This window comes from Oncorhynchus kisutch, linkage group LG8 (genome assembly GCF_002021735.2).
Source record: "Oncorhynchus kisutch isolate 150728-3 linkage group LG8, Okis_V2, whole genome shotgun sequence".
Lineage (NCBI taxonomy): Eukaryota > Metazoa > Chordata > Actinopteri > Salmoniformes > Salmonidae > Oncorhynchus > Oncorhynchus kisutch.
The window spans coordinates 28,853,902-28,880,315 of record NC_034181.2 but is presented as its reverse complement, the minus strand read 5'-3'; the positions used below and the strand labels follow the sequence as shown (position 1 = coordinate 28,880,315).

Here is a 26,414-nt window from a genome sequence, read left to right as displayed (position 1 = left end):
ACACAATTATAAACTTGGATAAAATATAATTAATACCGGTCTCACTTTAGAAAGATAAGGTTAGATGATGTTCTGTATAAAACCACACATTGTATACAAAATCTGTTATTTCTTTATAATTTGACCTGAACAAATGGACAGGGTTGACAAGGGGACACAAAAGCTTTATGAAAATGTAAATATGATTAAAATAGTGCAATGAAAGTCATTAAAGACAGTTAAGTGCATGTCCGTAACAGGGTGGACATATCTTATGGCTGATTCACTGAAAATGTGTTTATAATTGTCTAACTCTAAGTGCTGGAGCTTGGCCAACATGCTTTTCTACAAGTATAATATTTCCTTTTTATAGTAAAACATTGAAGGAAAACCCATTCTGAAATAAAATGTAAAATATTGCATGGTTCAAATGGTACTGTTTTGTGATATTGACCCTCAAACAGAAAAAAATATCAAATATTGATGTGACTTAATCCTTCCGCTTAGCCTCCTTGGGCGCATAGGGCAGTCCGTGTGTTTTTCCTGAGTGTGTCTCCTGACACTAACACAAGAGAAATAAGTGAACAACAAGACGCTTACATCAAGAAATGTTTTATTGTGACACAGAAATCTCAAACGCCATCTTATTCTTTACCCCTCTATAATCCATTGTAGAGATCTGTGTTATGTTTCTGATGTGCAGAGGTAAGACAGTAAAAGTTAAGTTAATGCAAACATAAATAATTGTAATAAATATCAAGTAAATGTACAGCACACATTTTCTTACCGCAACACCCCTTTGTATGAATATGTCCGTTTTAATGGTCTGTTCTACTCCTCCAAAAGGAGGTAAGAACAGAAAGAGAGAGTCCTTGTTAGCAGCGATTTACCCTTTAAAGGAACAAAACCAAACTAATTTGACAAGCAATCCAAACATCCATCTCAAATATTTTGTGGTAGCTTTCATTGTGTTCTTCAAGTCCCATCCAAGTCAAATAGCTGTTTAACTCACACAAGAAAACATGTTTCACCATTGAGTAGAAGAGAATGAGCGGTAGAATCCATCTGAGTTCCAAGACATTAAGGTGACATATAACTAGTCATTTCAAAATTGGCAAAAAATAAAACCCCAACAAACTGGATATCCAATAAAGAATATCCTAGATATATCATTTTTATAATCATATTTTTCCCTGGAAGAATAGCGCAGAACAAAACAAAACAAAACAATAATTGTTGAAGTGAAGCATCAAATATAATGTAGTGTCTATTTCCATGTTTTCTTCTGTGAAGTCCTTACACAGCTAAAACATTTTGGTTATGGGTCAAACAAAAAGCAGCAGAACCACTGCTCATTCGTCACAGGAAATATATAAAAAGGCTAGACCCCCTGGTGAGTGGATTGTGTGTGTTTGGCGGGGGGATTCGGCGCACATTCAGTAGCACACAAGCAGTGTGGGAGGGCAGCTCGGGATAACAACATCTCCCTCAAATTTCACAAAGCAACACAAGTTTCGTAACCTGAAATGCAAGTATAGCAGACCTGGCAACCCAGAAAGCCAGACTTGACAACCAGGTAGAGCTTTAGTCTGTTAGTCCAACATCAGTGTACCTGACCTTACCCTGCTGCCACGGCTACTAGGATAGTTTCAAAACTCAAAACTGCAACCTCACGTAATAGATTAATATGACTTTTTACAAGACTTATATACATACCCTCTTTATAGACTTAAATAAACCATATTCAATGTATATATAGGCTGATAGTTAGTTTAGTCTTTTAGCAGTCTATCTTTACAGGCAGTAACTATATAATGCCATACAGAGGCTTGTCAATGTTTTGACTGCAGAGAGCTGACCTGGTAAAAAAAAACATACCGAGTTTCCTTTTCTGAGGCAAACATCAAACAATACACAAGCCTTGATTCCAGAGGAATATTTGGAGTTTCCTTTTCACACAGAGACTCCCTCTCCCCTTCTTGAGGAGGAGGTGCTTGTGGTAAAGGCATGCCTTAGAAAGAGTACCCTCTGGAAGGGTGGGAGGGGAGCAGTAAGAACTAAGCTTAGAAGACCAAGTCCTCTGAAAGAGGGATGGGGAGAAAAGTGAGGGGAAATAAGGTGGAAGAGAGAGTACCTTTCCCTATAATCAAAAAGGGTATGTGCCCTGTCATAGGTCCCTCCCACTATGTGTGTAGTGATCAGTCAGCTCACTGCCACTTCAAAACAGAAGAGATAACAACATTAGTGTCAAGGAAAGTGGGGTTGAACTCAGCTCTGAAAAAAATTGTCAAAACACACTCCTGAAATGCTCAACCTGATTAGAATGTTTTTGAAATTAAGCAAAGCCAAACATAAAACAAGTAGAAAAAAGAAAAGCTTCAGTGTCTTCTTGGAAAGCAGGTTGGCCTTCTGTTCTGTGGGTAGCTCCAGGAGAGGGGTTGAGAGGGTGGGACTGTATGGGTAATAAATAGTAGGGTTGGTGTTGAAGCTGCATTTATATGGAGGTGGTGTACTCCATCCATCAGGTCCCTTTAGCCGCTGAGAGGGTCCTCACGGTAGTGGATGGAGTAGCGCAGCTTCTCCAGCATCACATCCAGGGAGCTGTACTGGGGCAGCTTCACCATAAACATACAGGTCTCCACCCGGATGTAGCGAGAGTCTGGTGAACCTGGCAAACACACAAATAGGTAAACATACTGGATGAAGAAAAATCATCTTAAACCATTAAATGTAATATGTACATTTGAGTTTTTTTTGTAAGACACTGGCTTCTTACTTTATCTTAATGAAAAAAACATCAGTTGCTAATATGTGAAGAAGTTTTGTATTGCTTATGTTTTTGCTATTGTGAACTCGTGAAGTTGTACATACAACAGCCGGATCGGCTAGTCACGGTAAAACATTGATATGTTTTACTCTTGTTTCTATTCCTCTGCTACTACTAGGATGTAATTGACATTTGGCACTAATTGTAGGTGGAAATGTTACATGTATAATATAACCTTTAAAACATTAAACATCTGCAGAAAGAGCCACTGCACTTCTACTATGTTCAAATTCTGTTCTGCTGAGAGTATTATGTGCAGTCTGGAAAGTCATTTTCCATCAATTCCATGTTCTCCATGTCAATAATGGCCCATAGTATGATTGTTATTGCCTGGAACAGAAGCAGGCTGTCTCGTTTAGGGACCCTAACCTCTAATCTATGGAAGCTACTGTACTCATCAATCTAGTTTTAATGTTCATACTGTTGTGGTTGGAGTCTGACATTGGTTACATTTTTTGGTTGCTATCTAAAATATAAAAAGTTGGGGTAAAAAGTCCTTTGAGCAGCTTTGACACTTTGGTCTACTCTAAATATTCTTTGGCGTTTGATCATAAGGTCTGAGGTGATCAGTTTTAAGATAACAGCTCTGCATCTTCTCCCCATAGAACATCCCCTACTAATTAACACACAATACATCCAGGAAGGGTGAAAATAGAAAATCATTGTTTCAAAGTCCGTCCAAGTTTTAAGACAGTGTGAGCTAATAAGGACGATAAACACAATCCTCCCAAGAGTTTGTGCACAAACAGCACAGAGGACATCAAGCACTTAGTAACCCGTGTGGCTTTGACTCGTGTGTCTGTTGTCCCACTACAATCTCCTATGACACACACCACTGACTTTTCCAGGCACTTACCTGCTCCCCCGTCCGGAGGGGCGATCTTCATGGGGTAGGGAGGTACGTGGGCGGTGTCCGGGCCCCCGTCCTTGCAGGGGCAGGTGAAGGGGACACGCTCCTGGTTGCAGGAAAACTTGATGAACTTGCAGAGCTCCTCCTGAGTGAAAACCTCCAGCGCCATCCAGAAGAACTCAATGTGCTGGTCGGTCTCCATCAGACCCACCTGATACATGGTGTGGGCCTACAGAGAGAGAGGTAACAGGGGTTCATGCAAAACAGGGACAATTATGGGACTCTTCTAGGCAAAGACATTCACTATTACTGCCCACCAAAAATATTATCTTCTCATTACTCTATACAATAACTCTTACTTCTTAGTGGTGGATGAGGATGGTGGAGTGATGATTGAAGGTGTGAGTGTCCTAGGGTTTCAGAAGGGGATGTGTACAGTAGCTGTGAGTGTCCTAGGGTTTCAGAAGGGGATGTGTACAGTAGGTGTGAGTGTCCTAGTGTTTCAGAAGGGATGTGTACAGTAGGTGTGAGTGTCCTAGGGTTTCAGAAGGGGATGTGTACAGTAGGTGAGAGTGTCCTAGGGTTTCAGATGGGGATGTGTACAGTAGGTTTGAGTGTCCTAGGGTTTCAGATGGGGATGTGTACAGTAGGTGTGAGTGTCCTAGGGTTTTGGAAGGGGATGTGTACAGTAGGTGTGAGTGTCCTAGTGTTTCAGAAGGGGATGTGTACAGTAGGTGAGAGAGTCCTAGGGTTTCAGAAGGGGATGTGTACAGTAGCTGTGAGTGTCCTAGGGTTTCAGAAGGGGATGTGTACAGTAGGTGTGAGTGTCCTAGTGTTTCAGAAGGGGATGTGTACAGTAAGCGTGAGGTGGCAGGGAGGGTATGGTATATGTATTAGCTACCTCGCACTCTCTGTGGGGTTGGAAGAAAGCGGATATTTTCGGTTTTCAGGGATACAGTATTTTCAATCTAACTTCCGTTTCCCCTGAAAAACGGATGTGGGGACTCCGCTAAGGCGTTTTTACGCCTGCTACGTTAGGTTAGCTACCTTGAGAAAATCCAGGTTGATGTAGGGCAGGCCACAGGTTCGTAGCTCCACCTCCAGGGGGCTGAGCATGGTGAGGAGCTGCAGGGGAATGATGGAGCCCAGGCCTGCACGCACCGCTGTCATACACTCCACATTCTGCAGCTCCCTCAGGCGCAGGCCCCGCACTGCTCGCGCATACACATCCTTATTCTGCCAGCTACAAACACACACACACACACACACAGGACAGACAGTGTAGAGGGATAGAGGGGTTAAACAGAGATAGCACATTCAGTGAAAGTCAGAAATTACTGTGCTGAAAAGACAAAATTATTTGGAGAGAAAAACTGACAGCTAAAGGGAATCGCATTAGAGAACATCAACAAAGACCCATACGAACTAAACAAGTCCCTGGGCCATAGAGACAGAATGTCACTGTACCTGACACCAAGGTTGTGCCCCCCCTGGCACAGGTCCACCTCCTCTCCAGTCATAGTGATGTAGGTGAAGGTGCAGCAGGGCTGGCTGGGGGAGTCAGGACTCTCTCCTGAGTGGTGCTGGGTCGAGATCTCTGCACACAGGGCCTCCAGATCGTCCTCGTCACTCACCTGGGTTGCAGAGGGAAAGGGTCAGGTAGAGGTCAATGGAACACTGTTCTTTGGGAACAAGGGTGGGAAGTTGTATGGAAACTACGTCTGGGTTTGAACTGTAGAAAGCAGAAGTCAGTAGTGACTGTATGGAGTTTACAGTAGAAAGGGACTGGTCAATAAGCTAGCTATTGGCCGAACCATGGAACATTTGCATACAGCATCACCAGTTTTTTGATGGGTTCGTTTCTGGTCAGAGCTTTCAAAACTTCCAGGGAGTCAGGGAGTAAGTCAGTTCCTCCTTTCATTATCAAAATCACCTCAACTTCTCCAGAAACATGACCAATATGCATGTCTAAATGACTCTCTTACACCCTCAAACTTCTTGACGTAGTTGTATGTGAGCAGGTCGGCCTCCTGCAGGTCCTGCTCTGGGTCCAGAGGCTCACCCACCAGGCTCTTCCAGAAGGAGCCCAGCAGGTCCAGGGGCAGGGGCACATCTGCCCGGATGGCAATGCCCAACAGCTGGCCAAAGAACTGCAGCAGCTGCTCCTCCGCATAGCTGATCGGACAGGGCGTCAGAATATACTTCCCCTTTGGAACAAAACAGCACAGAAGCACCACAATCAAGTTAGAGAGTCTTCTAGCCTATCAGTAATACAGTGATCACTGGCCATGTAGTGCCCAACTGGTTTGCAATCCAGACACGGTTTACACTCCTATTATAAACTGGGTGGTTCGAGCCCTGAATGCTGATTGGCTGACAACCATGATATATCAGACCCTATACCATGAGTATGACAAAACATGTATTTTTACTGCTCTAATTACATTGGTAACCAGTTTATAATAGCAATAAGGCACCTCAGGGGTTTGTGATATATGGCCAATATACCACGGCTAAGGGCTGTATCCATTCCGGCGATGCGTTGTGCCTAAGAACAGCCCTTAGCTGTGGTATATTGGCCATATACCACACCTCCTCGGGCCTTACTGCTTAAGTATATACTATGGGGAGTAGGATTAATACATATGTGCACTATTGAGTGCATATAACTATTGAGACATTATCATTGTTCCTGGTGTTAAAATGGTGCTGCAACCAGGGAAGGCAGATGGGGGGGGGGTCACTGTACCTTGTTGCGGTGAAGGCAGATGGGGGTTGGGGGGGTCACTGTACCTTGTTGCGGTTGGCTGCTGCACTGGGGCAGGGGAGCAGCAGGGAGAGGGCGGAGCTCTGGAGTTCCTTACACACCTGCCACAGGAAGTGACGAAAGGAGCCACCTGGGGAAGTCACAGAAGTCAGGGGTCAACTTAGACAGTGTTTCAGTCTTATCAAACAGAGTTCATTCCTATAGGACAAAGGTGGGAGAAGAAGGTTGATACTAACTGGTGCCGTGGACCTCCTCTCCAGTGAAGCGGATGTTGAAGGCATAGGTGGGGTCTCCTCCGCTGGCCAGCTTCACACACAGCTGGGACGAGGGCACACAGGCTAGCTGGCGTGCCGCCTGGCAGAAGTAGGTGTTCTCTGAGGAACGGATCTCTCCTGGAGGAACACACACCATCAACACTCAACGTAGAGGGCATAACGTGAATGAACGTAAAACAGGGCTCTGGGCTTGTCCTGTGAGCTCACCTCCAACAATCTCCAGAGGGTCCAGTGTGATCTCAGGGGCAGCGTGGTCTGCAGTCCGCTGTACTGTGGCGTTCAACACCTGGTTCATCACTATCACTTTGTTATCATAGAACACCAGGCCTGCATAGAGATTGGGCGGAGGTAGAATGAGTAGGTCAGCAAGACTGTTTTAATACTATTCATATGCCCCACCTACAGCTTAAACGATTTAACAACCAGCCAATTCCCTGACACAACACCACTCCTTAATGATCCATACAGCACACTGTTGCTGTGTGCCATTGACCTGACAGAGCAGTTCTGATATGTTATTTTTGTGTGTGTGTCACCTTTGGCCCTAGAGAGCAGTGCTGCGATGCTGTTCTGGTAGGTGTGTGTTTGTCTCAGCTCCACCAGGGGCAGGAAGAAACTCTCCAGGGTGTTGTTGAGAGACTGCAGGAGAGCAAAGCGCAGACGCAGGCTCTCCACAGGCACATCTACACACACACAGGGGAAATGTGAACACAGCAACACATATACGCAAATACACATTCCCACCCACTCACTAACACGCGCTTACACTCATGATTACTGGTGTCCAATACCACACAAACACGTGTAATAATAGACTGTGTATGTAAACTAATGACGTGGTATGTCAGTGAGCAGGTCACATAAACTCTCCTTCCAGACCCATATCAAACATCTCCAATCCAAAGTTAAATCTAGAATTGGCTTCCTATTTCGCAACAAAGCATCCTTCACTCATGCTGCCAAACATACCCTTGTAAAACTGACCATCCTACCAATCCTCGACTTTGGCGATGTCATTTACAAAATAGCCTCCAATACCCTACTCAACAAATTGGATGCAGTCTATCACAGTGCAATCCGTTTTATCACCAAAGCCCCATATACTACCCACCATTGCGACCTGTACGCTCTCGTTGGCTGGCCCTCGCTTCATACTCGTCGCCAAACCCACTGGCTCCATGTCATCTACAAGACCCTGCTAGGTAAAGTCCCCTTATCTCAGCTCGCTGGTCACCATAGCATCTCCCACCTGTAGCACACGCTCCAGCAGGTATATCTCTCTAGTCACCCCCAAAACCAATTCTTTCTTTGGCCGCCTCTCCTTCCAGTTCTCTGCTGCCAATGACTGGAACGAACTACAAAAATCTCTGAAACTGGAAACACTTATCTCCCTCACTAGCTTTAAGCACCAACTGTCAGAGCAGCTCACAGATTACTGCACCTGTACATAGCCCACCTATAATTTAGCCCAAACAACTACCTCTTTCCCAACTGTATTTAATTTTAATTTTGCTCCTTTGCACCCCATTATTTTTATTTCTACTTTGCACATTCTTCCATTGCAAAACTACCATTCCAGTGTTTTACTTGCTATATTGTATTTACTTTGCCATCATGGCCTTTTTTGCCTTTACCTCCCTTCTCACCTCATTTGCTCACATTGTATATAGACTTGTTTATACTGCATTATTGACTGTATGTTTGTTTTTACTCCATGTGTAACTCTGTGTCGTTTTATCTGTCGAACTGCTTTGCTTTATCTTGGCCAGGTCGCAATTGTAAATGAGAACTTGTTCTCAACTTGCCTACCTGGTTAAATAAAGGTGTTCTCAACTTGCCTACCTGGTTAAATAAAGGTGTTCTCAACTTGCCTACCTGGTTAAATAAAGGTGTTCTCAACTTGCCTACCTGGTTAAATAAAGGTGAAATAAATAAATAAATACATAAATAAACATACTGAGAAGACAGGCTACGCGTGGGTCAGCGACGTCACTGGGCTCCAGGTAGGCCTCATGGGGGTGCAGCCTGGCAGGTGTGATGGCCAGGTGACCACACAGCCTGTTGATGTACTGAACCAACGCTATGTCCATCTCCAGGCTCCACCTCCTACAGGCCTTTTGGGCATGCCGCGTGTCTATACAGGTACATCTGGAAAACCAGAGGAGAGGGAATACAACAGAGTGGTTAACCACTACATATGAACAGATCATCTTAATGCAGATGTAGGATCTTAATTTGATCACTATTGTTGCTGAGATTTCCTGCACAGCAGGAAAACGTGTAGTATATTTGATGTTTAAAAGGCAACTGAAGTTTGTAATTTCCACTTTAAAATGTCAGACTTGATTTGCCCTAACGAAAAATGTATCAACCCTTACAAAAATGTAAATGAATTATAATCCACATTTCCTGGCTCAAATCAAGATCCTACATCTGTGTATAATATGGCTTAATCTGGCACCAGCTGGCTTTCTCTAATTACAGAGGTTACATGTACTGTACAGTGCAGTATAGTGTGTGATTCAGATGATTACACGTGACATCATTTCTTAGAGTACATCATGTGTAAATGTGTGATGTGTGTTGACATAACAATCACAGTGTGTTCCATGCTCCAACTGTTTACAACATGCTCCAGTCATGTGTGTTCCTTTCCACACTCGGAATGTGAAGGCTGACTGCAGGGCCTGGAGGGGGGCAGGTCGCCAGGCTCACCTTTCAAAGTGAAGGTCGTAACCGCAGGCCAGAATGGCCCTCCACACGCTACGGATGTCCTGCTTGGCCCGGTCCACAGCAAACTTATGGAAGCCCTCCAGAGTCAAGTACTTCTCCTCTGGGACTACGTGAGAGGGGTGAGGGAGGAGACAATACATGTAGAAATACATTAACAGCTAGACTCACAGATGCATGGACTTTATGCTCTCAGTTTCCATCTAGTCATCTACATTCTAACTGGAGGGAACTGTTCCTCAGCTCCAGAGAGATATTGGCTAGACAGATGGGTAACATGAGAGGGTACAGAGTGGTCAGTACCTTCAGGCTTCTTGGCAGGAGATTTCTCTGTGTCCTTCTCATCAGGCCTGGATTTCTCAGGGGACTTGGGCTTCAGTAGAGTCTTCTTCTCACTCAGTGCAGTCCTGACAGAGACATGGAAAAAGGTCAGGAACAGCGGCCAATGGAAAATGTCTGTCCAAATGAGTACTGACGAATGTCATGGCTGAAATAACAGTATACTGAACGAGGCTTGATTTGATGATTAAGCAACATTTAATCACTCTCCATTTTCCTTCTGTAAGTGGATAAAGAATCCACAGGGAACAGTTTTTATTGCAATTTTTTTGTTTCTTAACATGAGAATTGAATTCGTAAGACTCGCTATTTAAGTAACACATTTCAGCGTGGGAAGCATAAGAGAAGGCTCTTAGGGGGAGTGTCATTTTGAAACCCACTACTTTCCATAATTACAGGTGGGAGTGGAAACTATTTCAGAAAATGGTGTTCAGGGTGGCATTGTGTGTGTGGTGAAGGACAAAACTCACCTGACGCTGTTGAGCACAGACTTCTCCTTGCTGGGTGGTTTGGTGATGGGTCTCTTGGTGCTCACCACCTTGACTGCGTGCTGTTCCTTACCCACCTTGCTGTATTTGTTCTTGTTGGGCTTGGGGGTGCCATATTTACGCAGAATCTGTGGAACATATAACACTGCTCAGACAAACATGGCTGCAGATGCATATAGATGAGTGTGTGTGTGTGTGTGTGTGTGTGTGTGTGTGTGTGTGTGTGTGTGTGTGTGTGTGTGTGTAAAATCATGTGGATGAGGCAGGGTCAATTAAGCATATATCTATTTTGTTGTCTTCAAACACTCATGGTGGGGGTGGGGGGGGTGTACCAACCTGCGTCAGTTGGTCCTCCAGCACCTTCTTAGGCGGCCGTACATTAGTGAAGAAGACGTGGAGGAGGTTTCCAGTAGTCTGGGAGTTGATCTGCTCCTTGCTTAAGTAGATGTCTGACACTTTGACAGGCTTGGCTGGTGTGAGGCTGAGCATCTGCTCTAGGTGTACACAACTCTTGAAGATGTCCATCAGCACGTCTCGTGCACTTGGAACCAACTTGTCCCCTGGGAACATAGGAGAAAAGATTAAGACCCCTCCAGATGTAGGACTTTTATCTGTATTGATAGAGTACAGATGATTGAGCCATAAACTACTTACCTCTGAGAGACTTGTTCAGGAAGTAGTCCTCAAGGGCGGAGCTACCCTGTGTGTCAAACAGGCTTGGGTTGACACTGGAGGCTGTGAGGATCTCCTCATTGGTCAGTTCCATCAGCTCCTCCTCACCCTCCAGGCTGGATAAGCCAATCAAGTCGCTGCTGTTGAAGAGACTAGCGCGGATCTTTTCCACTTTGGCTCGGGCGCGAACCTACATTCAGGATGTGCAAAACAGATGAAGGACATGCAAGTCTGTCTCCATCAAAGCAAAAAATATATATAAATCAACAATATCAATATATCAAGTTCTTTGTAAAATGCACTTGTGACCCACCTCTATGACAGCATAGCCTTTGATGGGCCGGGCCAAGATGGAGTTGCTGTCCAGAGAAGTGACGGTGTACATGGAGCCCCCGTCTGACACAGAGGCTGTTTCTGCGTTGTCCAGAAGTTCCCCCAGGCTGCCAAGACTGCCCAGGCTCCCCGTGCTGCACAGGGAGATATCCAGGCTCTCCTGGCTGGACACCGTGTGGGGATCCAGGGGCACTTGCTGTGGGGAGGGTACGGTCGGGGCTGCAGCCACAGGGGTGAGAAGTGGGGCAGCCAGCAGCTCCTGGTCCACAGAGAGCTCACTGGCGGTGCGGGACACGCCCCCCTGAGAGGAGCTGCAGATGGAGGTCTGGCTGGTGGAGGCTGAGGCCGAGACACTCATGGCTGGAGTCAAGCAGCTGGAGCTGTCTGGGCTCTCGTTGCTGGGGAAGGGGCGCCCAGGCTCTGGGGCTGCTTTGCCGTCCAGGGGGGTGGACACTCCGGCTCCTGCCTTGGGCTTCTTAGGTTCTTCCTCCTGCAGGGGGATGAAGATCTCGTCCTTGAAGAGACCCCCGTGGGCATGGCAGGCTCTGCGGATGGCGCTGCGCACCACAGCCTCCTCCAGGTGGGTGGGGATGCCAGAGAGCACCAGCAGACGGCTGTGAGCGGTAGGTCCCACCAGGGCCTGGCAGGCGTCCGTCACAGCATCACTTGTCACACTCAGCCCCTGGGGGTCCTTGTTGGCCAAGTGACGGAGGATCATGAGCAGGGTGAGGCCACGGTGGAACCACAGCATGTCCTCAGGTTTACTACCGGCCATGTTGAGCAGGGCGCTGTCGCTCTCTGACAGACGAGCCCCTCCAGCAGAACCCCTCTTCCCTGAGGCCACTGCGGCCACTGCTGCTGCCGCACGCTCCCTCTTCATCTTCACCTTCTTACGCTTGGAGAGCAGGCTGGGGCTCTGGGGGGTCTGGCCTGGGGAGGAGGAGGAGGATGAAGAGGAGTCGCTGAGATTAGGGGCACTGGTGGAGGACAGGGCTCCCACTCCTGAGCACCCCATGTTGAGGGGGACGGTGACCTCAGCTATAGCCAGGCACACCTCCATCAGGGCGTGGAAGTAGGTGGAGAATCTGCTCTGCTCAGTCCCCAGGGCCAGGCCACCGCCACCAGAGGAGGAGCCCCCTGCTCCGGCCCCTGCAGTCACCCAGCCCTGGGTCTCCCGGTCATACAGCTTGCGGAGCTCTGTCTGCAGGGCCATGAGCACGGCCAGGCAGGGGTTAAGCAACAGAGCGATGGAGCTGGACAGGCCTGCAGGGCTTTTCCGCTGCTCCAGGTGGTGGATCTTACGGAAGAGCTCAGCCAGCAGATGGAAGGAGAGTTCCTTGACGCAGGGGGCCAGATCTGTGGTCCATAACAGCCCACCTAGAACGTCACAGACAGGATGAGAGAGGGAACAGAAACTCTTAGAAAATAGTGACCAACTTGTTGTCAGCACAAAACAGGATGCGATATTAGTCCCATACAACGAGTGACTGAAGGTTATGTAAAAGATGTAGACGTTGGACACCTCATGGATCGCCATGGAGGCAGACATTTCAAAGATTTTACGAAAGTGTAGCACCTACCCAGCAGCTCCACCACCTGCAGCAGCACAGACGAGGGCACAGTGTCCAGCTCCTCCTCAGAGTGCTCATTATTCTCCCCTAGCTTCCACGTCAGCAGCTGTTCAGCAAATGCCATAGCCAGGGGGAACTCCAGTGGCAGGGAGTGCAGCACCAGCACCACACCAGGAGGGGGCGACACCCCTGAGAGAGAGACAGTGAAACAAACCAAGCTATTATCAATACATGTTAATAATTTGAAACAGAGAGAAACATAATTAACATATATATGCTGAAAAGAGTTATTACTGTAAGCCAGGACTAGGGGAGATCAAGCACTCACCCAGTTTGATGTGCACTTTGTCGGTGGGGATGATGACAGTGGGGAACTGGTTGGTAGTGGGAGGGGGGGTGAGGCCTGTGTTGGAGGGTGAAGCATCCAGAGGGTAGCACACCGCCTCCATCAGGTTGAGCTGGCCGTTCCTGCGCACCTTGTGACCAAGGCCATAAACCATAACCCGCGCCCATGGGGCTTTGTACAGGGAGGAGCTAGTGGGGAAGAGAGGAAACGTGAGAGAGGCAGAAAATGGGGGCACTGTAAGACATCTAGGATGGTCAAGGGTCATGGATTAAACTTAGATAAAGGTAATTGGAAACAAAAAAGTATGTTAAATTAGCTCACTCTTTGCGGCAGCCTAGTTGGCTCTCTTTGCAGGAGACGATCACGAAGGCAGCACCCGGGAAGTTGACATCCATGCTGACCTTTGACTCTGATACTGGGAAGTCCTCTGAAGTGAACTGCTCTGGTGCATTCTACATAATGGAACAAGGGAAATAAAGATGAACCATATTAAAACAAAAGATCTCCATCCCTGGGGAAATATTCAGACAGACTCGGGTCATTAGTTAACCCTGTGCAGACCTGTAGGAAGCAACAGATCTGCTTGGTGAGCTCCAGCAGGCTCTCCTCCCCCTGGTGCAGGGCGCGGGTGATGGCCACGGTGAGCCACTCCCGGATGGGCTGTGCGTTGCCCTGGTAAAACAGTTCTGTGGGAGAACAGCTCTGGCCCTGCAGATTGTGGAGTAGAGACTGGGCCACCAGGATGGAGCTGGAGCTGATGGTGCCATCTGCAGGACAAACAGAGAACACTCAGCACAAAGATCATGGAAAGGTTGCCTAATAAATCAGTCTGTGATACCAGCTCGGGTAACACAGTCTGAAATAAAGCACTGCAAAAATAGGTGACAACAAATCGTGATAGCCACACACAGAGACCTGCGTTTTGAAGTCGGTTCAATAATATTTCCTGTGGATATTTTGTCATAAATTTCCACCGGCAGCAGGACAAAATCAGTGGACAACAGGTATATATTCAACATTCTGACTTGTAAAGGGACTGTTTGGAATTTTGGAATCTAAATGTTAGAGACGGTAGTGGATGCTTGTCCAGTCTACACTCGGATTCTTAAAAGCAGACTCCAAATCACTCCATTCATTCAATTGTACACCTAAAAATCCATGTGTTATTTCAGTCTAGTCCATTTTCTAACTTCTATTTAACCCATTATTTTCCGTGGATCATCATGTCATCCAGAGAGAGTCTGCTCACCAGGCAGAGGCGGAGCCAGCAGCTGATTGGACAGCAGCTGCAGGTGTTCCAAAGTGATGTCTCTAATGGCTGGGATGTGGAGGAGGCGGGTGAAGGTGTGGGGGATCTTGGGGGCAAAGATGTTGAGTAGCGCCATACGGCAGTAAAGCCGAGCCAGGGCACTCTCACAGCGCAGAAGCTCCCTGAAACACAGCAGGCCACGGGGGATGATTTACAGTTCATAGCAGTGTGTTATTTCAGTGTGTGTGTGTGTGTGTTAGTTACCTATGGATCTGGATGTTACTGCTGTCGAGATTAACAAGGCCATTGGCAGCAGTACGGCGGGACCCAACAGGGGGACGCTCCAGCATTTCAATGGGATACCAGTACCTCACCAGCACCCCCTCACTGCGCAAGTACGTCTCTACCTGTACCAGCTCATTCACCTGAAAACACAGACACACACAGTAAATAACAAGAGACAAAGCTTAACTTATTTTCGCTTTGTTTCTATGACAACTGAAGTGAAGTGTTCCACACTCACTGAGTCCACGTCCAGAACCACTCCGTGCAGGCCGAAGGTTTTCAACATTCCTCGGATGGCAAACTTGGGCAGGGCTGTTCCGCCTGTGGTGCTGTTGGTGTTGTTGCTGTCTGGACAGCGGATGACCACGGTCAAACCTGAGACGAGGAAACATACTGTATAAGTAAAGGGCAAAGCCAGGTAACACTACAGCCTATATGTTCATAATGATAATGATCATTACAAAAAATTCTTCAAAGAAAATAGTGCTTCAGTAATTGTTAAATCAGCTATCAGGAAAACTCCTGTGTGTAATAATGTATTTACAGTGAGGGTCAAAGGTGATGAAAACAATAACGGTTCAATAACCGAGGTCTCTGCCATGGTGGTGGGTGCAAGTGCAGGGTACCTTTGCGGACTTTATCGATGGTGAACTTGTTGGCCTCCTCCTTGATGTCCTCGATGGTGGGGAGGTAGAGGTCCCGGGGGATACCCCCGTTCTCTTCATACAGGAACTCCACTGTCTGCCGGGCTATGTCAACCATGCCTGAACAACATTTACAATAAAAACACCACAAAGAACAAACGTCAAAAAGCATCCCTTCAAAAATGTCAAACAGTGGAGTCAATGGGGAGCTGCTCTTTAAACAGAGCTACAGGGTTGACCACCTCTTACCACCTGGTTTTCAGGTGAGTGTGAGTGTCCCAAGCTGCTCAAAGAGCAGAGGAGCAGAAACGAGAGACTGAACATAAATCCTCACCCAGCTGCAGTGCTCCCTTGATCTGGTCCAGACCGGACTTCCTCTCTGCCTCATTGCGGAAGCGACGGCGGATGGTGGGGAACACCTTGGTCTCCCAGGCCTTCACCAGGAGGGCATAGTGGTCCTCCTGGGTGGATACCAAAAAGTGAATGTGTTATTTGAAGGCTCTTCTCAGAACAATAAGCACCAGAAAGATATTCAACTCACCCTGGGAACATCGTCATCATCTTCGTCATCACTCTCGTCGTCAGCGATAGGCGGGGGGTGTGCTTCAGGCCCTGAGGTGACCAGGTTCTCGTAGCTCAGCTCTACCTTGTAGAGGCACGACGAGTCACTGTTGTACTCTGTCTCGACAGGGGAGGACAAACAACAAAGCCAGTTCTTACAAACGCTACCAACTGGGAGACATATACACAGACCAGACAGTGAGGGTGAGGATTAGGGCTGCGGGGTGGGGTGGGGCGGGGTGGGGTCGACCAAACAGCAAACGCAACCAACTGGGAGACATATACACAGACCAGACAGTGAGGGTGAGGGTGAGGGTTAGGGCTGCGGGGCGGGGTGGGGTGGGGTGGGGTTGACCAAACAGCAAACGCTACCAGCTGGGAGACATATACACAGACCAGACAGTGAGGGTGAGGGTTAGGGCTGCTGGGTGGGGTGGGGTGGGGTTGACCAAACAGCAAACGCTACCAACTGGGAGACATGTACACAGACCAGACAGTGAGTGTGAGGGGCGGGGTGGGGTGGGGCGGGGTGGGGTTGACCAAACAGCAAACGCTACCAACTGGGAGACATATACACAGACCAGACAGTGAGGGTGAGGATTAGGGCTGCGGGGTGGGGTGGGGCGGGGTGGGGTCGACCAAACAGCAAACGCAACCAACTGGGAGACATATACACAGACCAGACAGTGAGGGTGAGGGTGAGGGTTAGGGCTGCTGGGTGGGGTGGGGTGGGGTTGACCAAACAGCAAACACTACCAACTGGGAGACATGTACACAGACCAGAAAGTGAGGGTGAGGGGCGGGGTGGGGTCGACCAAACAGCAAACACTACCAACTGGGAGACATATACACAGACCAGACAGTGAGGGTGAGGGTGAGGGTTAGGGCTGCGGGGCGGGGCGGGGTGGGGTTGACCAAACAGCAAACACTACCAACTGGGAGACATGTACACAGACCAGAAAGTGAGGGTGAGGGGCGGGGTGGGGTGGGGCGGGGTGGGGTCGACCAAACAGCAAACGCAACCAACTGGGAGACATATACACAGACCAGACAGTGAGGGTGAGGGTGAGGGTTAGGGCTGCTGGGTGGGGTGGGGTGGGGTTGACCAAACAGCAAACACTACCAACTGGGAGACATGTACACAGACCAGAAAGTGAGGGTGAGGGGCGGGGTGGGGTCGACCAAACAGCAAACACTACCAACTGGGAGACATATACACAGACCAGACAGTGAGGGTGAGGGTGAGGGTTAGGGCTGCGGGGCGGGGCGGGGTGGGGTTGACCAAACAGCAAACGCTACCAGCTGGGAGACATATACACAGACCAGACAGTGAGGGTGAGGGTTAGGGCTGCTGGGTGGGGTGGGGTTGACCAAACAGCAAATGCTACCAACTGGGAGACATATACACAGACCAGACAGTGAGTGTGAGGGGCGGGGTAGGGTGGGGCGGGGCGGGGTGGGGTTGACCAAACAGCAAACGCTACCAACTGGGAGACATATACACAGACCAGACAGTGAGGGTGAGTGGCGGGGTGGGGCGGGGCGGGGTGGGGTGGGGCGGGGTGGGGTCGACCAAACAGCAAACGCAACCGAGGACTGAAATCACACCAGGTTAAAAGGACCAATGCATCTGTTTTCGATATCAAATCATTTCTGGGGAACATTTAAGTACCTTACTGGGATTGTTCTCAATTAAAATGGTAAAACATTTCTCAGGGAATCATTTTGCTAGGACTGTCTGGGAGTGGGGAGGAGAACACTGAAAAGTTGCTGTTATTGGCAGAGTGGTTTGGAACTCTTTCTTGTTGGTCTATTAACTAATTTACCGCCTAATGATGTCACTAGGAAGGCCAATACTCCATCCCACCAAAACAGGCAGACATTTCAGACAGTCTTTTCAAACAGCTCTTACACTAAAAGGATCAACATCATTTACACAATTTCACAGTATTATTTAACCTCAGTGTGACAATATATTTAAACACAGGAAAATCACATTTTTGACTGCACTGGGCCTTGAAGTAAAACAACACATTTTAGGTTACGCGACCGGAAAGTAACTGAAACACATGCGTTTGGTGAAATTGGAAAGTGAAAGGAACATACGTTGCTGGGCAACTGCTACCGCGGCGATCCGACAGGGAGGTCCGTGGGATCCAGAGTCAGATGCCACACTAGCACCCGCATCATTGTCGCTGTCGGATGCCATGGCGAATGGGAGGGCCTCGAAGTTGGCACTGATTTCCTCTGCCAGGTCAACACAAAAGTCAGCAGCATTGCGGTGTGCTTGGCCCTCTGCGTACGCAAATGCCCGGCAACCAAAGTTGGCACGAATCTTTGTGTTCTAAACAAAATGCAAAACACCCCATGATGACATACAAGCTGCATTAATTAGGCTTTATCTTCTTTAACTTGTTATCTTGTTTTACCCACCTTCTTCTGAATGTGCACCAGAGGCCACATGCCCCCTGCTACATCCTCCAGGAAGGGGCTGAGGCGGTGGCCGCAGTAGGTGAAGTAGACCCGCCCTTTAGAGACCTGGCCAGGGGGTGGAGGGGTATCCTCAGAGCGCTCCCAGCCAATGCCCGCCACATCCCCTGTAAGCAGGAAGAGAATGGTCACCATCCAAGATACAGTTCAAAATCAGATGTTTCACCAAAATGTTATAAATATGCAATACACATTGGTTCCATAAGCAAAAACAGTCAAAAATAGGAGGTAGGTGATATTATGAAACTAGATGAGAGGATTGTTTCCCATCTCACCAGGAAGTAGGGCTACGTCTAGCCTCACACTCTTCCACTGCAGCAGACTGGAGCCATTATAGTGCACAGCCCTGCCATTACTGAAAGGGAGAAACACAGAGACAGCACTCAATCTCAGACAGGGCAGTGGGAAACCTCACAGAGATTACATATGTCAAATCCATAGGAGCATATACTTGTGAAAGAGGCAGGTGCCAACAGGGTTGGTCCATGCTCCGTCTCTCTTCTCCGCCTCTGTGGCAAAGCCAAAAGACACAATAGGGCCGCTGTCGTCTTCCGAGTCTCCATAGGAGACAATCTCTATTTCCCAGTAAAAGGAAGGAGCCTACAGGAAAAAGAGGGAGAGGAATTTAAAGATTCCAAATGAGTTAGCCTGCTTCATAAGCATGCAAAACTGAATTATCATTAATATAAAACCTAGCATGTGCCATTCCCAAGACATCCAGTAAGTGTAGGGGTGCCTACCTGAACAGGTACAGGTGAGGTGGCATAGATGAAGGTTCCCCTGGGCAGGCCTCCTCCAGCGCTGGGGTCGGCCAGGAAGGTGACGGAGGTAAGGCGAGATGAGAACATGCAGGCACGCACTGGAGGGAACACCCTGGTTGGACTCCATGTAATCTCCTTGGGCTTAGGGAGAGATATAGACCGGAGCAGAGAGCGTTACAAGGCTCCACAAACTTTAAACTGAATCCCTTCATCCCTCAAAAAATCCTAGTATGGTTTTGTGTCAGTTATTCGATCAGTAGATCAATGAGTACAGCGACACCCACCTGGCACCTGTCTGTCTGGAGGGGAGGGGGTGGCGGTCGAGCGCAGTCTCGGTACAGCATCCTCACTCGCTCACACTGTGCCTCGACCATGCCCAGACGCTCCCCTGCACAACACAGCATAATCAATACTATGGTCATAGAGATAATATGGCCAGTAAAAGTACAGTCATGCTGCATTGTAGAAGTTGTGTCATCATTGAGCACTATGCTACTGGGTGAGAGTGGGTGGTCACTCACCAGGACTGCACTCCTGGGCCACTAGGTTAAGGACCTCCACAGCAGCAGGACACTGCTGAATGAACTCTTCACAGAACGAGCTGTCCTCCAGGAGCTGGGCCATCACCAGACATGCCCTGGGAGCCAAACACAACAGACACATTTAAACCTGCACACTAAAACTAAGCAAAACAAATGTATGACATACAGGTGCAGACACACACTTGGAGGAGCAGCAAAACATCTTGACCGAGGTCATTTCCTCCTTAGTGATCCTTACCTGGTCCTGATTTCAGCCAGCAGGCGGACAGCGGCCATGACAGGACTAGAGCCATCTCCTGAGGCGGGGAGGGAGGTGTGGATGGACAGACTACCCTCCTGTGGCAGGAGCATGGACTGTACCGCCTGCACCACCTTCTCTGTGATAGACAGCTTGTAGAGGGGCAGCGCCTGGGAGAGAGAGGGGGAGTGGGACATTGATGAGAAGAGAACATTAAATGAGTCTACTGCCATCATGCATTAAAGCCTTATGTGCACTTGCATCAATTCCAGTCGATTTACATGTGTTGGTTGTATGTGTTAGTTGCACGTGTTAGTTGTATGTGTTAGTTACATGTGTTAGTTGTATGTGTTAGTTACATGTGTTAGTTACATGTGTTAGTTGTAACTAACACATACAACTAACACATACAACTAACACATGCAACTAACACATACAACTAACACATACAACTAACACATACAACTAACACGTGCAACTAACACGTGCAACTAACACGTACAACTAACACATACAACTAACACATGTAACTAACACGTGCAACTAACACATGTAACTAACACGTGCAACTAACACATACAACTAACACATACAACTAACACGTGCAACTAACACGTGCAACTAACACGTGCAACTAACACATACAACTAACACATACAACTAACACATACAACTAACACATGTAACTAACACATACAACTAACACGTGCAACTAACACATACAACTAACACATACAACGTACACATGTAACTAACACATACAACTAACACATACAACTTACACATGTAACTAACACATGTAACTAACACATACAACTAACACATACAACTAACACATGTATGTGTTAGTTACATGTGTAAGTTGTATGTGTTAGTTGTATGTGTTAGTTACATGTGTACGTTGTATGTGTTAGTTGTATGTGTTAGTTGCACGTGTTAGTTGTATGTGTTAGTTACATGTGTTAGTTGTATGTGTTAGTTGTATGTGTTAGTTGTATGTGGTAGTTGTATGTGTTAGTTGTATGTGTTAGTTGTATGTGTTAGTTCCACGTGTTAGTTACATGTGTTAGTTGTATGTGTTAGTTGTATGTGTTAGTTGCATGTGTTAGTTGTATGTGTTAGTTGCACGTGTTAGTTACATGTGTTAGTTGTATGTGTTAGTTACATGTGTTAGTTGTATGTGTTAGTTGTACGTGTTAGTTACACATGTTAGTTGTATGTGTTAGTTACACGTGTTAGTTGTATGTGTTAGTTACATGTGTTAGTTGCACGTGTTAGTTGTATGTGTAAGTTGTATGTGTTAGTTGTATGTGTTAGTTACACGTGTTAGTTGTATGTGTTAGTTGTATGTGTTAGTTACATGTGTTAGTTGTATGTGTTAGTTACATGTGTTAGTTGTATGTGTTAGTTACATGTGTTAGTTGTATGTGTTAGTTACATGTGTTAGTTGTATGTGTTAGTTGTATGCGTTAGTTGCACGTGTTTATTGTATGTGTTATTTACATGTGTAAGTTCTATGTGTTAGTTGCATGTATTAGTTACACATGTTAGTTGTATGTGTTAGTTACACGTGTTTGTTGTATGTGTTATTTACATGTGTTAGTTGCATGTGTTAGTTACATGTATTAGCTATACGTGTTTGTTGTATGTGTTATTTACATGTGTTAGTTGCATGTGTTAGTTACATGTATTAGTTACACATGTTAGTTGTATGTGTTAGTTGTATGTGTTAGTTGCACGTGTTAGTTACATGTGTTAGTTGTATGTGTTAGTTGCACGTGTTAGTTACATGTGTTAGTTGTATGTGTTAGTTGTGTGTGTTAGTTGTATGTGTTAGTTGCACGTGTTAGTTACATGTGTTAGTTGTATGTGTTAGTTGTACATGTTAGTTGCACGTGTTAGTTGCATGTGTTAGTTGCACGTGTTAGTTGTATGTGTTAGTTCCACGTGTTAGTTACATGTGTTAGTTGTATGTGTTAGTTGTATGTGTTAGTTGCATGTGTTAGTTGTATGTGTTAGTTGCATGTGTTAGTTACATGTGTTAGTTGTATGTGTTAGTTACATGTGTTAGTTGTATGTGTTAGTTGTACGTGTTAGTTACGCATGTTAGTTGTATGTGTTAGTTACACGTGTTAGTTGTATGTGTTAGTTACATGTGTTAGTTGCACGTGTTAGTTGTATGTGTAAGTTGTATGTGTTAGTTGTATGTGTTAGTTACACGTGTTAGTTGTATGTGTAAGTTGTATGTGTTAGTTGTATGTGTTAGTTACACGTGTTAGTTGTATGTGTTAGTTACATGTGTTAGTTACATGTGTTAGTTGCACGTGTTAGTTGTATGTGTTAGTTACATGTGTTAGTTGCACGTGTTAGTTGTATGTGTTAGTTACATGTGTAAGTTGTATGTGTTAGTTATATGTGTTAGTTACATGTGTTAGTTGTATGTGTTAGTTGCACGTGTTAGTTGTATGTGTTAGTTGTATGTGTTAGTTACATGTGTTAGTTGTATGTGTTATTTGCACGTGTTAGTTGTATGTGTTAGTTACATGTGTTAGTTGTATGTGTTAGTTGTATGTGTTAGTTGTATGTGTTAGTTGTATGTGTTAGTTACATGTGTTAGTTGTATGTGTTAGTTACATGTGTTAGTTGTATGTGTTAGTTACATGTGTAAGTTGTATGTGTTAGTTACATGTGTTAGTTGTATGTGTTAGTTGTATGTGTTAGTTGTATGTGTTAGTTGTATGTGTTAGTTACATGTGTTAGTTACATGTGTTAGTTGTATGTGTTAGTTGTATGTGTTAGTTACATGTGTTAGTTGTATGTGTTAGTTACATGTGTTAGTTGTATGTGTTAGTTGCATGTGTAAGTTGTATGTGTTAGTTACATGTGTTAGTTGTATGTGTTAGTTGTATGCGTTAGTTGCACGTGTTTATTGTATGTGTTATTTACATGTGTAAGTTGTATGTGTTAGTTGCATGTATTAGTTACACATGTTAGTTGTATGTGTTAGTTACAAGTGTTTGTTGTATGTGTTATTTACATGTGTTAGTTGCATGTGTTAGTTACATGTATTAGCTACACGTGTTTGTTGTATGTGTTATTTACATGTGTTAGTTGCATGTGTTAGTTACATGTATTAGTTACACATGTTAGTTGTATGTGTTAGTTACACGTGTTTGTTGTATGTGTTATTTACATATATTAGTTACATGTGTTAGTTGTATGTGTTAGTTGCACGTGTTAGTTGTATGTGTTAGTTACATGTGTAAGTTGTATGTGTTAGTTGCATGTATTAGTTACACATGTTAGTTGTATGTGTTAGTTGCACGTGTTAGTTGTATGTGTTAGTTACATGTGTAAGTTGTATGTGTTATTTACATATGTTAGTTACATGTGTTAGTTACATGTGTTAGTTGCATGTGTTAGTTACACGTGTTAGTTGCATGTGTTAGTTACATGTGTTAGTTGTATGTGTTCGTTACATGTGTTAGTTACACATGTCAGTTGTATGTGTTAGTTACACGTGTTAGTTGTATGTGTTAGTTACACGTGTTAGTTGCATGTGTTAGTTACACGTATTAGTTACAAGTGTTAGCTGTATGTGTTAATTGCATGTGTTAGTTACATGTGTTAGTTGCATGTGTTAGTTGCATGTGTTAGTTACACATGTTAGTTGCATGTGTTAGTTACACGTGTTAGTTACATGCGTTAGTTGCATGTGTTAGTTGTATGTGTTAGTTACATGTGTTAGTTACACATGTTAGTTGTATGTGTTAGTTACATGTGTTAGTTGTATGTGTTAGTTACATGTGTTAGTTACATGTGTTAGTTGTATGTGTTAGTTGTATGTGTTAGTTACATGTGTTAGTTGTATGTGTTAGTTGTATGTGTTAGTTACACGTGTTAGTTGTATGTGTTAGTTACACTTGTTAGTTGTATGTGTTACTTACATGTGTTAGTTGTGTGTTAGTTACATGTGTTAGTTACATGTGTTAGTTGTATGTGTTAGTTGTATGTGTTAGTTACATGTGTTAGTTGTATAGGTTAGTTACATGTGTTAGCTGTATGTGTTAGTTACATGTGTTAGTTACACGTGTTAGTTGTATGTGTTAGCTGTATGTGTTAGTTGCATGTGTGACTTCTCTAACCTTCCCTGTCCTTACCTCAGAGCGGGGAGTGCAGAGGCGGGAGATGGGCACCGTCAGGATGTCGGAGGCCTTGCAGGCCTTCCTGTACTCGCAGGAAGGGAACTTTACTGTGGCGAGGCCTTCCTGCTCATTGATGGACATGACCAGGCCCACGCTGTCCAGCACTCCTTTACCCACCACCTGAGGAAGCAGAGGGACCATGAAGAGAAACATTCACTGATAGACCATTCACTACTATATATCTTTCTGCCCACAGCATTATTGGCCTGGTATAGTGTTGTTGGCATGTGAATGTTGGCATGTGAATTTCAGAGACAGGTACAATTTGTATTGCTAAGTCTTCTAATGGATCTATCAACTTCTGCTCATCTCCTAACCCACCTGGACCTCTGAGCCGATCTTGATGGTCTCCTTGAAGCCTCCGAGGGCGCAGAGTGCCGCCACAGCCTGCCTGCCGATGGCCTGGAGTTTAGCCAGCTTCCTGCTGCTGCTGCTACCGTTCTCCAGGATGCTCTCAGCATACTTCCCCAGCTGTGGGATGAACATCAGTGCTCTGGACAGCACCTGGCACAGTCATCAGCAGCGTTAAATCCATGTGTTATCACTATGACCTTCATATACAGTATATTCTTAGAATTACATGGATCTAGCATTGCAAGTAGATCTTAAAATGGCTGCAGCTGCCTCCAAAACCTATGCATTCTGATGGTGCTTTACCTTCTCTGCAGTGCTGGTCCAGATCTGGGCGGTGTTGGACTCGGGAGCTGTGAGCAGGCTGTGCAGCAGGGCAATAACCTCAGCAGCCATACTGTTGGCCACATGGCCACTGATGAAGGGCCTGATTGGGTCGGACCTGAACAGTGGAGGGAGAGAGGAGACCGCTCAGAACCACTATCCCCGGTGTTGTTTTTTTACATTTGTTACCTTGACACATTTTGGGGACTAAACTATTTTTCATTATTAAAAGGTTTCTTTATTATAAAAAATACTTTGACATTTTTGGGGTGGTTATTTCATTCCTAGGCTTTTTTCCCTTTCTCTTTATTTAAAAAATATATATATCATAGGCATGCAATACCATTGGCAGCTGTTACAAATACGCATCCCACAATAGGGGAGTGGGAGCTAAAGGTTCATTGTCCCCAAGAACACCTCACCATTTCCAGCCCACTACCTCAGTGCGGTGGACACACAGAAGCGTACAAACAAGCAATTACCCTAACAAATTACAAAGAACATAAACATGAATTACATACAAAAAATACCACAATAAATACAACTAAACAAACAAAAGAACCAACAACTACAATTATCATACGACTGGCGATCCAGGAGCACCTTTCCTTTGTCTACGAAATCAAATCAGGCCCATCCCTCGACGACCTCCCACTTTCTTTTGCAATCAAGCCTTCTAGTGTATAATAGAGTTCGACAGTTCTTTTAAAGAATCCAATACTAACATATTTGTTTTCTGAGTTTTAAAAATGAAAAACTTCCCCAGCTGAGCCAAGAGATTGTATATAGTGTTGCATCTGTCCCTTAAGTCGCCCAATATAACTGTTTGTGGAGAGATCAAAAACAGGGAGGAACCACTCTTGTACTTTTGCCCAAAAGTTAGCAACTATGGGTCATTATCAGAAGATGTGGAACAAAATCCTCTACTTCCACACCACAAAAAAGGCACAAATAAGAATCTTCAATACCCCATATTTGTAACTTTCGAAGACCAAACAAACACGTAACAAAAACAGAGGGTTGAAACCCAACCAAAAGAGCGAGGAGTACCTTGAATAAAAAACACACGCACAATGATTAACACACGGGGCGAGACCCGTAATCATCTGCGCAAACCACACGGGCACGAAAGCCCAAAACACACAGCAAAGGTACTCACACACACCAATGGACATTGTAACAATAATGGACAGCACCATGGTGAACAAAGGGCACATATATACAAACACAATCAGTGGGAATAGGGGCCAGGTGTGTGCAATGAACGTTCCAGAGGGATCCGTGACAGTAACAAAAATGTGTACAATATCTTCAATTGAAACGTTCAGATAGTGGAGTCTATGATGTTTTATAAATCAAACCAAAAACCTGCTTCTAAGGGATGGGAGTATGAAAATGATACATTTTTACACATTTTCTCTCGTTAAACATCTGAGATTTAATATGCCTACAAACAGTTTCTATTTTCTTTCCCTTAACTTTTTCTTCCATTCCATTGGAATTTTTGATTTTATTTTTCATCTTTATTTAACCAGGTAGGTTAGTTGAGAACAAGATCTCATTTACAACTGCGACCTGGCCAAGACA

At 45.5% G+C, this 26,414-nt stretch overlaps 1 protein-coding gene across 2 annotated transcripts in view; it reads right to left on the bottom strand.

The window, feature by feature from the left end:
• Positions 1 to 575: 575 nt before the first annotated feature.
• The window catches only part of LOC109895907 (probable E3 ubiquitin-protein ligase HECTD4), a 77,498-nt gene continuing 51,659 nt past the window's right edge, over positions 576 to 26,414 (bottom strand). For both annotated transcript variants that reach the window (XM_031830058.1, XM_031830059.1), the window contains exons 39-75: positions 24,810 to 24,945; positions 24,474 to 24,656; positions 24,108 to 24,272; positions 19,948 to 20,117; positions 19,689 to 19,804; positions 19,452 to 19,555; positions 19,147 to 19,308; positions 18,858 to 19,006; positions 18,682 to 18,761; positions 18,350 to 18,513; positions 18,023 to 18,260; positions 15,897 to 16,033; positions 15,690 to 15,816; positions 15,338 to 15,475; positions 14,950 to 15,086; positions 14,691 to 14,851; positions 14,427 to 14,608; positions 13,739 to 13,944; positions 13,499 to 13,629; positions 13,160 to 13,365; positions 12,841 to 13,020; positions 11,241 to 12,637; positions 10,910 to 11,117; positions 10,592 to 10,815; positions 10,238 to 10,383; positions 9,732 to 9,835; positions 9,414 to 9,537; positions 8,656 to 8,846; positions 7,235 to 7,381; positions 6,906 to 7,025; positions 6,660 to 6,815; positions 6,450 to 6,553; positions 5,642 to 5,863; positions 5,124 to 5,290; positions 4,704 to 4,899; positions 3,663 to 3,885; positions 576 to 2,647 (exon numbers count right to left, since the gene is read on the bottom strand). In XM_031830058.1, coding sequence (XP_031685918.1) covers positions 2,511 to 2,647; positions 3,663 to 3,885; positions 4,704 to 4,899; positions 5,124 to 5,290; positions 5,642 to 5,863; positions 6,450 to 6,553; positions 6,660 to 6,815; positions 6,906 to 7,025; positions 7,235 to 7,381; positions 8,656 to 8,846; positions 9,414 to 9,537; positions 9,732 to 9,835; positions 10,238 to 10,383; positions 10,592 to 10,815; positions 10,910 to 11,117; positions 11,241 to 12,637; positions 12,841 to 13,020; positions 13,160 to 13,365; positions 13,499 to 13,629; positions 13,739 to 13,944; positions 14,427 to 14,608; positions 14,691 to 14,851; positions 14,950 to 15,086; positions 15,338 to 15,475; positions 15,690 to 15,816; positions 15,897 to 16,033; positions 18,023 to 18,260; positions 18,350 to 18,513; positions 18,682 to 18,761; positions 18,858 to 19,006; positions 19,147 to 19,308; positions 19,452 to 19,555; positions 19,689 to 19,804; positions 19,948 to 20,117; positions 24,108 to 24,272; positions 24,474 to 24,656; positions 24,810 to 24,945 — 7,138 coding nt within the window. In that variant the 3' untranslated portion in view covers positions 576 to 2,510. The remainder of the gene's footprint in view (positions 2,648 to 3,662; positions 3,886 to 4,703; positions 4,900 to 5,123; positions 5,291 to 5,641; positions 5,864 to 6,449; positions 6,554 to 6,659; positions 6,816 to 6,905; positions 7,026 to 7,234; positions 7,382 to 8,655; positions 8,847 to 9,413; positions 9,538 to 9,731; positions 9,836 to 10,237; positions 10,384 to 10,591; positions 10,816 to 10,909; positions 11,118 to 11,240; positions 12,638 to 12,840; positions 13,021 to 13,159; positions 13,366 to 13,498; positions 13,630 to 13,738; positions 13,945 to 14,426; positions 14,609 to 14,690; positions 14,852 to 14,949; positions 15,087 to 15,337; positions 15,476 to 15,689; positions 15,817 to 15,896; positions 16,034 to 18,022; positions 18,261 to 18,349; positions 18,514 to 18,681; positions 18,762 to 18,857; positions 19,007 to 19,146; positions 19,309 to 19,451; positions 19,556 to 19,688; positions 19,805 to 19,947; positions 20,118 to 24,107; positions 24,273 to 24,473; positions 24,657 to 24,809; positions 24,946 to 26,414) is intronic.